We start from the raw sequence: 18520 nt of genomic DNA, 5'->3' as shown, positions 1-18520 counted from the left end.
GACATTTCTTTTCCATGTTATCTGTGCACATTTCCTGGCAATGTCACATTGGTCTCTTTGGGTGGGTTGGTTGGTTGTTTATGGGAAAGCCAGTCAGTACCCACTGACAATGCAAACTTTTGCAATGTCCAGAGAATTGTTTGGTTGGAGGTTGAAAAGATCATGTTTATGGAAATCCGATAGCTAGGAGAAGAGTCAGGTGTGAAAAGATGGTTAAACTGCCCATTAAATACAGCCCTGGGCACCGCTGTCGCTCAAGGCCATGGTCAAGTGGCAGGTACAGGGAAGAAAAGGTAGTGAAGGTAGGAATTACTTTCGTTCGTTAGGAGAGGGGAAAATCTGCTTGGGTCATTTGCCATTTTCTGCCTCTTCAGGAAGGTTTAGGACCAGAGAGCCTGCAGCAAAGTAAGGATGCCTGTGATGGTCCTTCCCTGCTTGATTTTCTCTGCTCTTTCTTCAGTTGTAAAGTGCAGGTTGTTTCAGCTTTTCTCGTAGTTTTAGATTTCCTGAAGGTGTCGTGGCATGAGTTTTTGGAATCGGAGAGGGTCAGTGCCATAGGAGGTACCTCAGGACACCATCTATTAGAAAGGGGGTTCACACGAGAAGGTAGCACGTCTGTCAGACCTGCCCCAGGTTCTCATGCCATTCTTCTGACTAAAAGTAATTTCCAAATAATTTTTACTGAAAGAGGAGCAGCAATTTCACAGGCTATGTCTGAAAGATGGATGAAAAGTTTGCTTTCCTTTGTAACCATAATGTTTTCCTTTGCAGTTCAGATTTCATCTAGTTTAGCCCGTTGCATATTAGGCAGGACTTGGGGAGTTTAATTTCTAACTTATCTGCGATTTAAAAATGTTTTCTCATCCTTCCTAATGAATTTTTTTTCCACTTCTGTTGGGTGAAGGTAGCAAGAAAAAGAAGGAAAGAAATGCAACAAATTTTCAGCAGAGGTAGAAAGCTGGAAAGGGTTTTGCATGTTGCTCTAAGGGAGGTTTTACAGAGACTCATGCTCCACTGGGTTTCAGGCAGACTGGCAGTCTGTGTTTACATTTGTCAGGAGTGAAATTTAATGCTGAAAGGAAAAGGAAATATGATTTACAAGCCTTGCTGTTATCCCTAAAAAGAATCATTAAAAGATGCACTTAAAGATTGATGCCTAGGGCGCACATCAGCAGCAACGGCTCTTCCTGGCGACTGTGCCTGATTGGCCTGCAAAGCTAAAATTACAAACTTTATTAATATTCTTCAGTCAGAAGCGACGACCACAAGGTTACCCTGAGATTTCTAATGTATCGAATGCTTTGTGTCTGGAGAAAAATTTAGAGAGAGTTTTCAGCTTCCTGTACATACAGAAACCTAATTAGTTCTATTCAACAGTTAATCAGACATGTACTTGGCATTTGGAAAACAAATTACCACTGTTAGGTGATGCAAGACTTCCTCGGAGAGTGCTGTTCTCATGATCTTTAGCACAAAAATGCCGGGCAATCAAAATGCTGGCCATAATACAAAGCCGTGAAACTATTGCAGATGTCTCATAATTTGGGCTGGTTTTCACTTACGAAATAGATGTAGACACAACTTGGGCATCTGAATACCAGAGAGGCTATAGATTGGATATCCGGAGAGAGAAAGGAGGAATCGGAGCGAACCTGCCCTACATAAGCTTTGTCACATTGTTTTAACGGGGAAAGTGCTTAACGGACCCAAACCAGGCTCCCCTGCCCCTTGTAGGAGCCATAATTTTAGAAACGCTCCTGCTTTTATCTTCAAGGCAGACTCACATGATTTTAATAGGCCATGGCTTGCATTACTAATGTTTTCATCAGCCAGTGTAAAGTAAATCCATTAGTCACAGTGTCCTTCATGTGATAATGATGTTTAGCGCTCATTAAAAAGTAATTGTAACCACTTTTCCCTACTTTATCAGCAGGATTCAGCTGGTGATTTGATGATCAGAAGCATCCAGCTGAAGCATGCTGGGAAATACGTCTGCATGGTGCAAACAAGTGTGGACAAGCTATCGGCTGCTGCAGACCTGATTGTAAGAGGTATTTGAATTTTGTTACTGTTGTTGTAAAATTTCTTTTTTTTTTTCCTATCTTCTGCTGCTGGTAAGACAATTCCTGGGCTTGGAGACTTTCATTGAGATCCTAGCATCTTGTAATTAATCTAAGAAATAAGCTCTAAGTACACACTGGGGTTCACAGTACATTCTCAAACAGTGCATATAAAGATTCTTTCATATATACATACTCGTACAACAGACACACAGCACAGATAAACACACTAGTACCTGTTCGTGTCCTGAATGCAAAACTTGCACCAACTGAGCTCATTTATTTGATGAACTATGCAGCAGAAACAGTATCCAGCTTATTCACTGCATTTCTGCCCAGCAATATTGTTCCATTTCTAGAATAAACATGATTTAGTAACTTCACTGATATTTCAAGATCTATTTATTACCATACACAGGTGATCTGTAAGTATGACTTTAACAGAGATGCAACTAGTTAACCCGAGTCTGGATCCTTACAATAAGTATGATGCAGATTTTCCTGCTCATTAGCTTTGAGAAAGGCAAACACTGGTGCTGCTCTGTATCTGCTACCCTCAGTTCTTGTAGACCCCAGCAAAATCATAGTTTGCGCATTCTCCATGGAACCTAAGTTCTCGGGCAACTCGGTGAAAGGAGGAAAGTATGAAAAAGAAGTAAGAAATTCCCTCTTTATCAAAGCTGTGCCAGAGTACAATGGGCAAGATTAGCCCTGAACTTTCATTCAGAAATGCGCCCTTGTCTCCAGCTGGGTGTTTCTCTTATCCTCATAATATTGTTCCGCTTTTCACCCCGTTTCCCTCATAGGAGTGTGAACGCAGACATTCTTAGCCATGTGCCACACAAAGAGCTGGGCCCCTGGAGGCAGCAAAGCCGCTGCTCTTCTCCCCGGGAGGTTGCCTGGGCTCCCCGTTACGCTGACTCTTGGGTTTTTGCTGCAGCATGATTTCAGATGAATTTTTTTTTCGTTTTGCACAAACATTTCAAAACAGCCTGCTGATGGGCACCTCGGTTAGGTAATTTCCTTAGTGCTGGCTCTGTAAACAAACAAGAGGAACATTAAATTCTCACAAGAAAATTACTCTTGATGATGGTAAAAATACTGATCTTGTCGCTCCCTAAAAACATCAGTGAGGCTGTCTCCGTTCAGGCCAGTGGTCCCATGGCTGCGCTGAGAGTTGTGCTGTACCGTCTCACCAACTGCATGAAAATTGGGAAATATCCCTGGGCTGTGAGACTGGAGGGGCAGCTGAATAGCTGGTGCATAAATAGAGCCTTCAGAATATTTTTTTAGAAGTTTTTAAATATTGGAGTTATGTCAAACTAATAAAGAGATTAGATACTAGAATAAAAATCAATTATTTATGTCAGGGAATATCAAACAAGAGCATACAGAAGTAACCCCTGGCACCAGTACACACAGATCAGCCCACTTGTTCAGGATGGGATTTTCTCATGCCATCAGAACAGAAGAAGCATGTGACTGTCAGCAGCCCAAAAATATTTGGTAAATTGGTAACTGATAATTTTTCCTTCTCTTGCCCTACTGTAGCCTGCACCCTGCAAAGAAGTATATTCTGAAATGTTGGGAATAACCATGGTTATTCCAAGACATGAAGTGAAGACAGTTTGTTTCAGCCTCTGCCAAGCAGTAGAAGTAATTAGTAACAGATCCAGTGAAATTTCATTTCTCTGGTGTAACTTGGGGGGGGGCAAAGGACTGACTGCTCCATGAGGCTGCATTGCATGGCTACTCCCCCCAGCAAAACAATTTAAACTTTTAATTTCTGAGAAATTAAATCTGGCTAGACCTGCTGAAACTTTCATTTTATCGACAGGATATTGGAAGGTTTCAGGGTATTTTAGATACTTAAACAGGTCCAGCTCTCTCAATATCATATGAGAATAATTTTAGTCCACAGAGTGAATAGCGAGAGAGTTTGCTTGAGATGGAGCTTTTGGGGAGAGACTTCACCTCAGGTACGACAACTGACAGTAATGGCCATATGATACAGGAGAGAGGTCCTCTCTCTGATCGGTACGTCCTACAGCGCTTTACTGCTTCAAAGGGACCCAGAAGTGAAACAGAAAATGTTGGTCCCTACTCGGACACGATGCTAATTACAGGCAGGTCCTTCGCTCTTCACCAGCCTCGGGGTGCATCCACGCTGCAGCCAAAAATCGTACTTGTATATCAGCCAGCCCTAAAGCAGCAGACGTGGGATGGCGGAGCCGATCCTGAGTGCTGCTTTGAGTGCCTTGCTCTGTCGGCATGCCACAGCTCTGCTGCTCACGTGGAGGCACCTGGGGGCTGCAGGCAAAGCTGGTGGTCTCTGGGTTTGTGTCTCTCCCCCATGCCTCCCGATCTCAGCTAGGTAACGAGAGCTGCTAAACCACAGCTGGGGCTCCGTCCTGAGTAAGGGAAGAAGACCAGAGTGCTCCTTCCTTGAGCCACTGCAAAGCTCCAAGCACCCCTCTCCTGTAATTCTTCAAACAGGTCCCCCAGGTCCACCAGAAGCTGTGACAATAGATGAAATCACCGACACCACCGCTCAGCTGTCCTGGAGGCCAGGAGCAGACAACCACAGCCCTATCACAATGTACGTCGTACAAGCAAGAACCCCCTTCTCGGTGGGATGGCAAGCGGTGAGCACAGGTAGGTCCATCGCCTGACCCCCCGAGAGCTCTGCCGATGGAAAACACATCCATCGGGACCCGCGCACGGGCCGAGTGGAGCAGCTCTGCGCCCTGAAGAGAAAAGTAATTTCATTGACTGCAGAGCACTGGTCTTATTAACTAGTTCCAAGTTTGGCAACCCAAAGATTTAGGGTCCAGTCAGTGCTATTACTCATCCATTTTTCTCATGAATGTTTAAGAGAAAACGGAATGAATTCCTATCTTTTGTTGCCGCACTGGAGATATACAACAGTAATTGTGGTTTATAAAGACATCCCTCAGGGACAGACTGTGTCATCTGGCCTATCTTTAAGTAGAATTATTTTCCTGATAGAGGGGAAAATCCCATGATGTAATTGCTCATTCCGTCAGAGGTTAATTTTGTTCCAGTAACCATTAAATAGAAGGAAGACTGTGTTTTAAAAAGAGAAAAATAAAAACCCTTTAAACCTGTTGTCTTGACACTTTGTTTTCAAAAAGTGGCAATTTAGGAGAAACTCTTTAATAGCAGGAATTTCTGTGCTAAAAGCACAAATGTTTTAGTGCCGCCTCTTTTACTTCTTTGCAGTTAACAAAATGTTAGAAAAATGAGAAAAGGTTTATCAATCATTATTCACTTTGTATTTACATTAATCCCTCACTTTTGAGGGTATCAGATATGACCTCTTCTCAGCAGTCTTTAATACTTATAGTGGGTTTTGTTGCATTCCTAACTGTGGCTGTCTCCTAGTTCCCGAGATCATCGATGGCAGGACGTTCACAGCAACAGTGGTGGGTCTGAACCCTTGGGTCGAGTATGAATTTCGAGTAGTGGCTGCCAACCTGATCGGGATTGGAGAACCCAGCAGACCTTCAGAGAAAAGAAGAACGGAAGAAGCTCGTAAGTAGTGGTGGGCAACTGAGTTAAGTCTTGTTGAATAAATGCTCGTCGGTGCTAACAGATGTGATGCATGGGAGGAAGCTGAGGAGCGCTTTCTGCGCCCATTGCTCTCCTCCCTCGTGGCACATTACTAGTGTGCACAGAACGGGCAGTAGAAGTTGTGCAGCTCCTGATAGGCTCTTTTGCTCACTTCATGAGTCCTGGATATATAGGAAGGCTTCACCCCTTCTTCCTGAAGAAAGCAATGATTTTCAAAAAAAAGGTATTTGGGCAGGTTTTTTTGGAAAATACTGCCCAGTATCCATTGATGAGAGAGATGAAGTCTGAGAGCAGTCCCTCTGGTTTCCCATGATCAGTGTGATGGAAACTCTGGAGCACAGGCTACAGCACCTTGAGAGCAGGAGTTCGAGCTTCACAGCTGGAGAGTCGGCAGCACCTTGATGCTGGGGGCTTCTGTGGTTCTTGGGATTAATTTGGACCTCGTCCCTGTGGGCCATCAGCCTTCAAGAAACCACCCTGGGCTGCCCTGTGGGGTTGGATCATTTCATGGGCTTACTGAAGGTCTGTCTTCTGCGACCCTCTCCCAAACACACCACTGCCTCCTAGAACCACACTGTGTCTTCATGCTGCTGCAGGCACAGCTTAACGGTGAGAACTTCACTGCTCCTTGGTGCTGTCCCTGTCTTTTGATCTGGCAGAAAGGGGTCATGGCAAGGTGTAGGCTCAGCGTGGTGGCTGCAGGGATGTGTGCCTCGTTTATGGGAAACCCCTGGTAGGTGGCTCCTCTGTTCTCTTTTAGCCTGTAATGGAACAGAATATGAAATAGGAAAATAAATAAAAGCCCTTTTTTAGGAAAAATAAATATTTAAACTAAACAATTAGTGACTGAATACACAAGTTAATTGACATACTTTTAATATACTATTATTGACATACTTTTAATGTGCTGTTTGCCATGGCAAATTAGTCATTTCCTAATAGCGTTTCTGTTACCCAGCAGGGGAAGGCCAGCACAGTCCTGTTGCTGCATCAGTCTGTTCCATTTCAACATTTCTGGTTTCAAAGTTGTCACGTCCATCTTATGCATCTTTTTTTGCAGTTCCTGAAGTGACCCCAGCTAACGTCAGCGGAGGTGGAGGGAGCAAGTCTGAGCTGGTCATTACTTGGGAGGTAAGCAGAGTCCAAACCGAGAGGAACATTAATACGTTTCTGACCTAGATGCACCCTTTCACCTCAGACCCCAGGGGAAGCATCTGTAGATTTGAAACGGTTTGCAGTAAAAAAGCCCACATTGTGTGATAAAAATAGCCCAGCTATTAAAATTGAGCTAAACGGCTTCCCCACCCCGGGCCCCTGTGCAAGGAAGCCAGCAGAGAAGCGCTGCGCAGGGGACCACGGGGAACAGGCTGCGCGTCGCTGCTTCGACACGAGCTCGGCTCTCCCTGACTCTCAGCACATCTGTACGCGTACAGCAAAACGTGGATGGGCAGAAACTACCTGAGGGATAAAACAAAGTCTGTGAGGCCAGGCTTGGCATGTCCTGACCTGGTTGAGAATTGTTGTGGCTGACTCTCAAGCTTCATCCCTCATCCCTGCGCTGGGGTATATGGCAGCAAATAGTTAAGAGTTAGCACAACGCGTTGCATGCTGGCTTTCATTGCTGCTAATGAAAGGCAGCAAGAGGAGATACAGAGATGAAAAATGTTTAATATTCCTTAAGGCAGTCAGGGTTAGAACTTTAGTCATTTGTCTGCTCATATTTTCATGTTATGATGCGATGCAGCTGGCATATTTTTCCTAATAATGAACTTCACTAGACATGCTAACACTTCCACTTAGCACTATTTCTGACCAAGCTGGCAGAATGAATCGCCAGAGATATTTTTAAGGTTATTAAAAAACTATAAATGGGTTTTTGTCCTTACCACACAGCTCAATGTGCTAAATTCCCTCCTCCGTTGGACTAATTAGCTACGCCGTTGTCTCCTAAAGATACTGCAATATGTTTCAAAAACACACATAGCAAGAACATCAGCCATTGATTTGAGTTGTAATTTGCACAAAACATAATTTGTATTTTGATATAACAGTCAGTTTACTCTTTTAAATGTCCAGAGGCCTTTTCTTTAATGGTCTGGTGTATTTTTTGAGCCTTACAATACACAGTAAGAAGCAGTCACCAAAGGTAACCCCTGCACATGCTTAAGCACCGTGGACATCTGAGGGAGAGTGGCCCATAATTGCAGATTATTTTAATATATTGAAGCTTATGGTTTTGATGCAGCTTTTAGGGGGCTACAAGCCTGAGAGTAGGAAGTGTCAGTGCGTCCAGAAGTGACCTGGAGGTGACAGGTTGTTTCTTCCAGCTGTTACCTCGCACTTACGTGCCCTTTTCCATCACGTTTGTGACTAGTCGCTCCCTGCCGTCGCGGTCTCTAACAGGTCACGCCATACAGGTTGCGGATAGTGGGCTGACCTGGTCTGGGTCACCGTGTGGCAACAGGCCAGCGAGGGACCACCAGCCCCGCGCTGGCTGGGACATTGCCCAGATACGTTCTTCAGGGCTTCACGTGCGATTCCAAAGACGTGAGAGCAGCTGCACGTGTATTGGGAAAGCAGGAACCGTGTCCTTGGTTCACCCCAACATCTCAGACTCTTTGTCATTGCAGCACCGAAAATTACTCACAGTTACTGGAGGTTCCATCTAGACAGTGAAGGAAGGTGGGCACCTACAAAGGTGAATTCAGTCTTAGGCGAAGCGTCTTCTGGAGGTGCTGCTCCCCCCTGACTACAGGGAGCTCGCGGAGCAGCAAGGCTGTACCAGGGATGGGATGGGATGAATTCAGGTTAGACACGAAGCAGGACTCCAGCCGCCTCCCATCTCTAACGCTCTCTTTAGGGCAGTAGCTTCAGAAGGACCAAGAGGCAACGGCCAGCACGCAGACGGGGAGGTAAATGCATGCTGTTGCTGAAAGTTCTGTTTCTCACGTTCTGCCTGCCCACAGACAGTGCCCGAGGAGCTGCAGAACGGAGGCGGCTTTGGGTATGTGGTGGCTTTCCGCCCCTTTGGCACCGTCAGCTGGATGCAGACCGTCGTGGCCTCCCCGGACGCCGCCAGATACGTCTTCCGCAACGAGACCTTGCCGCCCTTCTCTCCCTACGAAGTTAAAGTCGGGGTGTACAACAACAAGGGGGAAGGGTCCTTCAGCCCCGTGACGGTCGTCTACTCGGCAGAGGAAGGTAGAACCAGGAGCCCACCCCACCGCCTCTCCCTCCTCCCAGCCACTGGACGCGGCGGGGGTTGACCGGGTCTGAAAGCGTTTAGTATCCACCTTGACATATCCTTTGATACCTAATCCTTGCTCTGATTTTTAATAAATGGCGAGCCATGATTAATTCTTTTGATAGTCATTAAAATAACATTAATCGTAATGAAATCTTTTGATATTAATGGGAAAGTAATATATAATCTGGAAAGAATTCCGCTGAGATTTAATATGAATTAATGTCCACTGATTAGAAAATGTTCCCTCTTGTCCTAATTACAGTACATGGTATCCTGGGTTGAGTTTAGTAATGACATTTTATTATTTCTTAGGTAGAGGAGCGGTGCCTTCTGGCACAGGCGGACAGGCCATCATTTTGAAATGTGAAAGTTTGTTTTGGTCGCATGCTTCTTTTCTCGTGCAATGAAGAAAATAAATCCCTTGAAGGCTGGGACTAATTGAATATAAAATTGAAAACTCTTAATTTTATTTTTAACTCCTCTACCCAGAGCCGACGAGAGCCCCAACCACTGTTTTGGCCAGAAGTCTTTCTGCTTCAGACGTTGAAGTTTCTTGGGCTCCCCCTTGGGAGAACCAGCACAAAGGAAGAATACAGGGATATGAGGTATGGAAACACAACGCAGCATCCTTTCAGTACTAAGCCTTGAGGAGACGCGGAGATAACGTCAGGGCAGTCATTGCGGTGCTGCTCCTGCCTGCCATGGGGCGGGTGGGTTCCCGCAGCGTATTTGCTTCCTTTCGTCTCTTCAGTACGCAGAGATTTCTCTCACACCGTAAAGAATTACACATTTTTCTGTGTGTGATCTGGCTGAAAATAGCAGAGCTTGCTGGGGGAAACCTGCGTGCATGCGCTTCCATGGCCAAGCAGCATCTGAGGTCCTGCGGAGGGAGCGCTGCAGCCAGGCTGGCTTCTAGCAAGGAACAAGAAGGGATTGTAACAGGGTGCAGGATCTGTCCCTGTGGCACTTGCACTTTGGGCAGAAGTGCCAGAGTTAGCGCTGGAAGTGACCGGGTGCTGCCAGCCCGTAGCTGGAGGTAGACATGTACCTGCTCTGCTTCTCAGGTCAGATGTTGGAGACACGATGAAAAGGAAGAAAACGCAAAAAGGATTCGAACAGTTGGCAATCAAACGTCTACAAAAGTCAGCAACCTGAGAGGCAACGCGCTGTATCACTTGGCAGTCAGGGCGTACAACACGGCTGGGACCGGCCCCTCCAGTGCCGCGGTCAATGTCACAACCAAAAAGCCACGTGAGTGTTTGTGAGGAGGCTCTTGCCTGGGAGGGTTTTTGCCAGCACTCCCCTCTCTCGTTTTCAAGCTTTCTCGAGTCTGAAGGAGCTGTCAGACTTTCTTTGCCAGGTTTCTGTGCAGAAGACTTACCAGCTTTTTTTTTTTCTTTTTTGTGAGGCTCTTCCCCATGTTAAGTAAGCAGAGCATGCAAAACTGAAATCACAGCTGTGCAGGAAAATTAAATATTTATCTCATTGTTCAAGAGGGCTTTTTTCTTCTGGTCTCAGGCATGTTGAGCAACTGACTGAATCCTTTTTTCATTTAGAGCACTGTGTTGTGTCACACCTCCTGTGACCTTGAGGACACAGATCAGTGGAACAGCTCATTAGCTTTCCAGAGTAATAGGGCTCTGGGCACGCTCAGTTATGGTGGTAGAAGCCTCGCTGGTACTGGGAGGGATCCAGCTGGGAAACGGTGCTCCTAAGTAACACAATGCTGTGTATATTTTGGTATAGCACCAAGTCAGCCCCCTGGGAACATCATATGGAATTCATCCGACTCCAAGATCATACTGAACTGGGACCAGGTGAAAGCGCTGGACAACGAGTCAGAAGTGAGAGGCTACAAAGTGAGTATTTTGTCAGCACAGGCAGCTGGACAACACTGCCCTGCACCACCTCCCTCACCACCCCCTGGTCCTGCAGTGAACCCTCACGACGCTTCAGCTGTCGCTGGGTTCTGGTGTTGGGCTATAGGGAATATTTCCATGAATCCACTGTCAAGTTGGGGTTTACAGTAAGACCAGACGAGGTGTTTTACATGGTACTTGCATGGTTTTCCCGGTTAAAACTGGAGCATTCCTCCAGAAACAGGCCATACCTGTGTAGGGTGAGCACGTTCTGCTGGCTGCTCACCCTCGCCCCAGTGATGCTCACCCCTGCAGGCAACCGTGCGGGTCTCGGCCCACGGACCTTCACCTGCCCCTTCCCTCTGAAGCTCCCACCTGCAGGACTGCTCTCCTGCCTTTGGTGGAAACCTTCCAAAGGCTGTAGCTGACTCCTTAATTGCAGATAAATAAAATGCTTTTTTAATAGCTCCCATTTTCTTCAGAAAGCAAAGCCAAAATGAAAAGAAAGAGAATCCTCATTAGTAGCAGTTTTAATAGGGTATAATTTAACTAGAGAGAAATCTTGGGAAGAATTCAGCTCTATCACCTTACACAAGGGTTTAATTTGGCCCAAAGAAGACATCAGTGTGCAATTGCCAGCCGTTGCCTTGAGGGTTGAGTTGTGCAAACGTTTCCCACCAAAGCTTGAAACGATGAAGAACCTGGACATGCTTTGTATTCTGTTCACAATCTGGAATGCCAGCAGCGTCAGCTTTATAAGCCTGTGCCAGCTCTCCTGAATCTCTGCACTAACTTTTAAGTATCTTTGGTGCACTGTATCGGATTATCAAAAATAAGTAATTCCTCGGGGTTTTTAGTCAAAACCTCAGATGAACCTCAGCAGTTTGGACCAAGTTTTCACTACTTGTTTTAGGTTTGAAATGCAAATTAAGAAGTCAGTTGAAAGGGGGTGAGAGAGACTCGTCCCCCTGAAAAATCAAACTCCATCTAGTAGGTTTCTAAAAAGTTCTCTTTTAACTTACTGTTAGGATAACACAGCCAGATTTCTTTCCTGAAGTGCAGCAAAACGTTGCCCATCTTTTTTTTTTTTTCTCCTGGAAATCGTATATAAATCAGTAGAATTCCCAGATCTTAGAAAGTAATTTGAAAAAGCCAGTTATTCTGGGAAGCTGTTCGTGGCACTGCATCAAATACCCCAACTCAGTTTCCTGAAGAAACATAGTAAGAAATTTTGACCTCTCTACCTAAGCCTCGGGACTTATTTTAGCTTGATCAAGCTAAAGATTTCACTGAGGGGCTCTGCCAGGTACCGAGGCCTCATGTGGTGCTGCCCATTGTCATCACCCCCCTCCCAGTGTCAACTCCCCGCCTGGGCTCTGTCACCGCGGTGCTGGTGTGGGTCCCCAGCACAAACCCCTGGGGGGGGTTTGAATGGCCCCTCCGTGACCAGACCGCGTGTCTGAGCATCAGAGGCAGGAAAAGAGCAGCAGCAGATCTGGATGCCCTTAGGGCAATGGGCGTCTCTGCCGTTTCTGCCTCCTCTTCTCTCTCCCCTTTGCTGCAGGTTTTGTACAGGTGGAACAGGCAGAGCAGCACGTCCGTAATAGAAACGAATAAAACCTCTGTGGAGCTCTCCCTCCCGTTCGACGAGGACTACATCATAGAGATAAAGCCATTCAGCGACGGGGGCGATGGCAGCAGCAGCGAACAAATCCGAATTCCAAAGATATCAAGTAAGGACGGGAGGAACTGGGGTCCGTGCCTGCTCCTCCAGCTGCCGAGCCGCGGGGAGCCAGCGTCCCCAGCCCCTCTCCGCACCCGCTGGTGGGACAGACCTGCTTCACCCCAGTTGCCGTTGGCTTCTACAAATGGGGATGAACCAGAGCCTTGAAGCTGAGCAGGGGTGGGCTGTAGGTCTGGCCGTCTCCCAGGCGGGGAGCTGAAACCCAGACTCACCTGGGACCAGGAGTCATTCCAGCCCACGTATCTGATTTCATCATGAGTCAAGATTAAACCATAAGAAACGCCATCATAAGTAGTTATATTTGTATTTAAGATTTCTAGACACTTCCCACTCTCTTACTTCCATACTCATATATATGTTGAATATATTGTTCCACTGCAATTCACTGTAACAAAATACCAAATGCAGTGTTCAGAGGCTTTTAAATTTATAAGGCTACTGTATAGCCATATTCCATTGTGTGTTGGATGCATAAATATTTATTTAGGGAAATGAGGTTGTGTAGAAGAACAAGCAGAAAAGAGAGTATTTTATTACACAACATTGCTTTTGCAAAATCTCCATGTCCCATCTTCCATTAATAATGCCCCAGTTTATAAGCTGCATTAAATCAGGAGCCTCTGCAATGCAGGAATATGGCATTAAAATTACAGCAATGTAAAAAACCCTGGGTGAGATCAGGATTATCTCCACCATGGTTGTACACTGTGGCTATATAAACCATACAGAGGAATTTAATCAGCAGACACAGGAGAGCGAAGGAGAGCAGGAACACATGCCGGTTCTGATCGGGCTGAACGCAGCGGGCCGCAGAGCGGGTACGCAGCTCCGCCAGGGTGTGGATCATGCCAGGCTGGTGCCACAAATCACAGCTTGACTATAGTACAAATGTAAAAAAAAAAATAAGTAAACGGGCCAGGAAGTAATAGAATTGTGAAAGTAGCCTCAACGCAACAGCGGCAGGATTTCAAGTTAAACTAAAAATCCAGTTAGAGAGGTGAAACCCAGTAAACAGGAGGTTATTGAAGCAGGAGGAGGGGACCTTCTCAGGAGCCACATCGCCTTCTGCCACCACCGTGCTTCATGGGAGGAAAGAGAATTAAAATCGGGGCGGGGAGAGGTCTGGGTTAACGAAGGCTGCCCTCCTCACCGTTCGCTTATTTTCTCCCCCTCTCTCCTTTTCTCAGATGCGTACGCAAGAGGATCTGGCTCTTCGACCTCCAACGCCTGTACACTCTCAGCCATCAGCACAATAATGATATCGCTCACAGCTCGGTCCAGTTTATGACAAAAATTACATAAAGGACTTCTTGTTTATAATATAAGCAACATTTAGCTAGTTGTTTTGAAGACACCCAGTACTAAGTAATATTGTGGTTTGAGTACATCTTACTACTGGAAAAATGTTTATGCTTCTTTAGGAATGGCATTATACAGTACTTCCTCAAAGCAAATATAGCTTTGTCTGAAGTTTCCTTGGAAACTCTGCAATGCACTGAAAACATCTGTAATATGATGTTACCAAAGCAGTTTACATATGTCCTTATATGCATATTTTTTATTATATATTTAGTGTTTTATAGAATTTTTTAAAGTTAACATATGATGTAGATATTAATTTTTCCTCTGCTATAAAATGCTATGGACGACATTATCATAAAAATATTGTTTGGAATTTTTTCCTTTATGATGGAGAGTTCAAAGTTGTTCTTAGTAAATTGGCTGCAACTTTACTGTACAGTTTTACAAGGCTACGGAAGGCAGAACTGTTCCAGATCCGGTTCATAAATGGCAGTTACAATGATTCTTGTGTTAAATCAAGTGCTTAACACATAAGATGTTATATTTTATTCAGAGGTCTAAGCAAGACAAACTCGAAATACTCAGTAAGAACACTCTAAGCTTGAAAAAATACAGGAATTTTGGTTGTTTGTGGACTACAGGACATGTAGCTAATATTCTGGCATCATGCAGCAAGGGTCCATTTTTACTGTCTTGAAATAGCTTTGTCTTTATCACAATTAGCATTAAATTGGGAAGGAATGAAGATACTGCAAAGATGCGATCTCTGCCTCTAGTGACAAAAAGGGACAGGTACCCGAAGGAGCGAGCGAACAACGCGGTTCTCACCTTCGGGTGTAAACCCGGCTAAATCCACCTCGCTTTGGAGGATTTTATTCCAAGAAAATTAGAATGCTCTGAGGCGTAAAGCTGCCCTGGGTTTCTTGTCCGAATACGCGCTTGCTTTCCACGTGCACTGGAACAGAACTCATCATCCTTTGTAACTCCGCTGTATAGAAAACGCTTAGGAAGTCTGGTCCGAACTGAGAGCATCAGAGGAGCTGTGCCGTGCTTCGGGGAGCAGCCGGGGCTCCCACGGAGGGGCAGGTTGTCCGCGGGGAGGTGGGATCTCCTGGTGGTTCTCTGCTAGGAAGCCTGCGCTTCTTTAGAAACTCTTCATAGACGCCTGAAGGCAAAATAGAGTCACGCCGGAAAACAACAATATCCACAGCAAAATAATTCTTCTTAAGAGAAGGACTGTTTGTTACTACGGGGTAATTTTGTAAGTTCACTCAGATGGGATAACACTAGTAAAAGGCAACGGAATTTTCTATAAAATTTTCAAGTTTAAATGCGCTGCAGTGGTTTATTATTACTTTTTTTTTCTGATAGCTTGAATTTGCCTGTAACTTGTCTTTTTGCTTACAAAATAATACAGTTAACTTTTAGACCTTCTAAATATATTTATTCAGTAACTCATAATCAGGATTCCACTTGTGTAAAAGTCAGGGGTGTTGACCAGAGAAATATTGTCAGTATTTCAAGCTGTGTTCCTTTCTTAGTTTGATATGGTTACTTCTATGTAAAAAAAAAAAAAAGAAAAACAAAAAAAACCACAAAACCAAGAAAAATGGAACAAAAAAAAAGAAGCTTCTGTAGTTTTCTCCCCAGTGTAAATGATATTTATCAGTGATCTAGCAGATGTAATCTTTTTTTAAAGGTATTGGTAATAAATATTCTGTCATTTGTAAAGATACCTGTCTTCTAGGAGCATTTTTCCTCCATGTTTCATTCTACCCAGTGACAAATTTCACCATGGCAATAGGCAGCGCCTGCTGAGATTGTCACTGATGTGAAGATACAAAAGAAGGGTTGGTTTAAGTCAAAACTTTGTGGAGGCAGGAAAAAAAAAAAGATCTATTTATACATTGCTGGTCTAATTCTGCTTCCAAAACTGACAAAAAAATAAATCTGTGTGCGTGAATTTGGGCTGATAATGTCTATTTATGTGGAGTCATGACTTTTCCAAGCTCGTGTGGGCTGGCGCTTTCGGAGCAGAGCCTCTACAGCTGGGGAAGCTCAGACTGAAAAAGAAAGGAAAAAAACAACTGAAAAGACCCAAACTGGCATTCCCCCTCCTCACGACCATCTCTCTGAGCGTGGCCATCGCAGCCGTCCGGGAGCGGGTGGGCAGCAGCAGCTCCACACAGGAGCCGCGGGCAGCGCAGGAGAGCGGAGCATCGCTGACCCTGCGCGCAGAGTAAACCCCCCTCCAGGTACAGCACCGCTTCGCCGTATCCTTGTGGATTTCTGAGGATTTAGGGGAGCGCTGCTTGAAATCGTTAAATCCACCAAACCTGCGTTTCTCATTCTGATTTTTAGGGGTGGCAGCGCAGGAGTCGTCTGATTGTGCTCTGTGTTTCAAAGGACCAATATTGTGCTTTGCAGTCAATGAAGCTTGAAAACAAAATGGCCTGGTAACAGAATTCAGTTTTTAAAAAGCAAATTTAAAATTGCTCTCTCTAGAGAGGAGCCAGGAGCATGCTCCTGAAGCTCTCTCACAGAGGCAGCGGGGAAAAGCTGTGGCAGGAGGAACGCACGGGGTTTGTAGCTGGGTTTAAAGAAAAAAAAAAAAAAAGTCAGAATAAATACTTCTCTGCACTCCGGGCAGAAAACTCATAACCCTGATCTAGGAGTTTGGGGATAGATAGCTTAACTGGCAGTGTGGGCTGGCCAAAGAGTGGCAAAATGTGACACGCAGCCCCGAGCGCAGCCTGTCCTCTTTGCATTCCCCGCTGCAGAGCTTGCGAGCGGCACGCCTGAGAGCGAATCGCCTGGGATGTACCGAACGTGCTCCCTTTTCCCTCCGGCTGCCTGAAGTGAAGACTCTTTGCTCCGAGTGCAATGCCTGTGAGGCAGCAGCTCTGCCAGGAATTGCTTTCCTCGTCCCATGCAGGTGGATCTTCTTGAGCACAGGTGAGGTTCCCCACTGCGTACCTGCACGAGGCAGCACTGGGCTGCCAGACCAAAGGCCTGGCTGGGAAAATAAAGATCCTCCTGCTGCTTTACACCAGCTCAGTTTTATTTACTTGTTTTCCTGTCATGCACATCCTTATTAGTGACACTGAAAATCAAAAGTGTGGGTTTTTCCCCCCAGCTGCCTGCCCATGCGCCCCGGGAACACCTCGACTGCCTGAGGCTGCGGCTGCCTTCACGAGCAAGTGCCGGGCGTTCACACACAGGCCAAATGTACAGCTCCAATGCAAAATAGACTTAAATATATTGCATTAATCTCTGCAATATCTTGCCATTAATGGGAATGAAATTATATTTAGAAATCTTATTTATTGGGCCACTTGAAGGCATGACATAAAATACATTACAGTAAATGAATTCTCTTTGGTCTCATTTTTAGGATTTTACTAATGAAATTCTGATTTTAGGCCGTTAAAGCTGGGCACCTCAGATCCATTAAAATCACATGCAGGAGAGACATTTGAGCCACAAACATTGTTATATTAATGAGCTGCATTAATTTTGATGTAGCCATGCTATTTCACCCAGATGAGAACTGGTTCATTTATTATAATTATTTTTAGTCTGTAGCACCTGGGAACTCAATTACGTTAGGCACTTTCCAAACAATTTACGTGCTGGGTCAAATCTTTCTTTTTATTCTTTGTTAATGTGCTTAACCCCACCTCTGGCCAGCTCGACAGACGGGAGGTTTCTTGGAAGCAGAAGGAACTCCGCAAGAACAAGAGACCTTCGTGGTCCGCAGCCAGAGAGGTCAAAGCCCGAGTTGTTCAAGTGGTTTCAGGCAGGTTTATTTGGTAACTCGCTTGGTGGATTACACAATGGAAGTAAACAAAGCACAAACAAAAACCGACACCGTCTCAAACTGGGTTCATTTAAGATGGAACAACAGACAGCAAAGAAAAACAGGTTGTGGTATTGGGCTTGGATTTTCAAAATTACCTGACAGCAGCTGAAGTTGCACACGAAGGAGGAGCCCAGCTCCTTGCAACTCAGAAAGCCTCTTAAGAGCACCAAGAAGTCCTTGGCACATTTCTTTAATTACTGTACACTTGAAAACTCTGCATTCCCAGGCTGTGCTTTGTTCTGCAGGTGCAATTAAAGAAGTTTAGCAGTTTATGCCATTTTTCTTTTTTTTTTTTCTTTCCCCCCCGTAAACTTTACTCGTGCCAGGAAGCACAACCGATCCCTTCTTGTCCTTTTGCAGATGCTGCCAGCTGACGTCAAAGGCAAGAGCCTGCAAAGGAGCTTTGTACTGAAAATGAGCTGACTGCGAGTCTCCCGTGCCTCCCCCCGTCCTGCAGCCCCCAGTGAGCACCTGGGTGGGCAGCCGGACACTCTTTCCCTCGTTGAGAAGAGGGGAGCGTAAGAAACACAGGCGAAGCTCTTGTTCCATGCTGAAATCGGGGTCTCGCAGCACGCAGACTGCAGTCTCAGCCGGCTGCCGTGATTCCCGCGCAGTCGTCAGCCATCGCAGCCCCACCGGTTCACGCAGCCAGAAGGTGGGGACTTCTAAGCCCCAAGGAAACCAAGATCTTAAAAATGCCTCCTCTCTTCCGCAAACTGTACAAATCTTACAAGAAGGAAGAAAATAACCTGAAGAAAAAATAAACTTCCACAAACCAGGAGAGGAATAAACAGCAGGGACTCCTCTGTGTGCCGGACAGTCAGGACACCCGAGGAGAGGCATGCAGCAGGC

The 18520-nt window shown here is 45.5% G+C and overlaps 2 protein-coding genes across 8 annotated transcripts in view; both read left to right on the top strand.

The window, feature by feature from the left end:
• Positions 1-15539, top strand: part of LOC104320855 (contactin-4) — a 348268-nt gene extending 332729 nt beyond the window's left edge. For 6 of the 7 annotated variants that reach the window (XM_069811804.1, XM_069811809.1, XM_069811810.1 and 3 more), the window contains 10 exons: positions 1931-2051; positions 4557-4715; positions 5466-5615; positions 6715-6785; positions 8621-8855; positions 9391-9506; positions 9966-10152; positions 10648-10760; positions 12325-12493; positions 13692-15539. In XM_069811804.1, coding sequence (XP_069667905.1) covers positions 1931-2051; positions 4557-4715; positions 5466-5615; positions 6715-6785; positions 8621-8855; positions 9391-9506; positions 9966-10152; positions 10648-10760; positions 12325-12493; positions 13692-13792 — 1422 coding nt within the window. In that variant the 3' untranslated portion in view covers positions 13793-15539. The remainder of the gene's footprint in view (positions 1-1930; positions 2052-4556; positions 4716-5465; positions 5616-6714; positions 6786-8620; positions 8856-9390; positions 9507-9965; positions 10153-10647; positions 10761-12324; positions 12494-13691) is intronic. The other variant, XM_069811811.1, reaches the window with a different exon arrangement.
• LRRN1 (leucine rich repeat neuronal 1) overlaps positions 1-18520 on the top strand; it is a 467756-nt gene that overhangs the window by 164793 nt on the left and 284443 nt on the right. The window lies entirely within an intron of this gene.

Source organism: Haliaeetus albicilla, chromosome 24 (genome assembly GCF_947461875.1).
Source record: "Haliaeetus albicilla chromosome 24, bHalAlb1.1, whole genome shotgun sequence".
NCBI classification, from domain to species: Eukaryota; Metazoa; Chordata; class Aves; order Accipitriformes; family Accipitridae; genus Haliaeetus; species Haliaeetus albicilla.
This window is presented reverse-complemented; position numbering and strand designations above follow the sequence as displayed.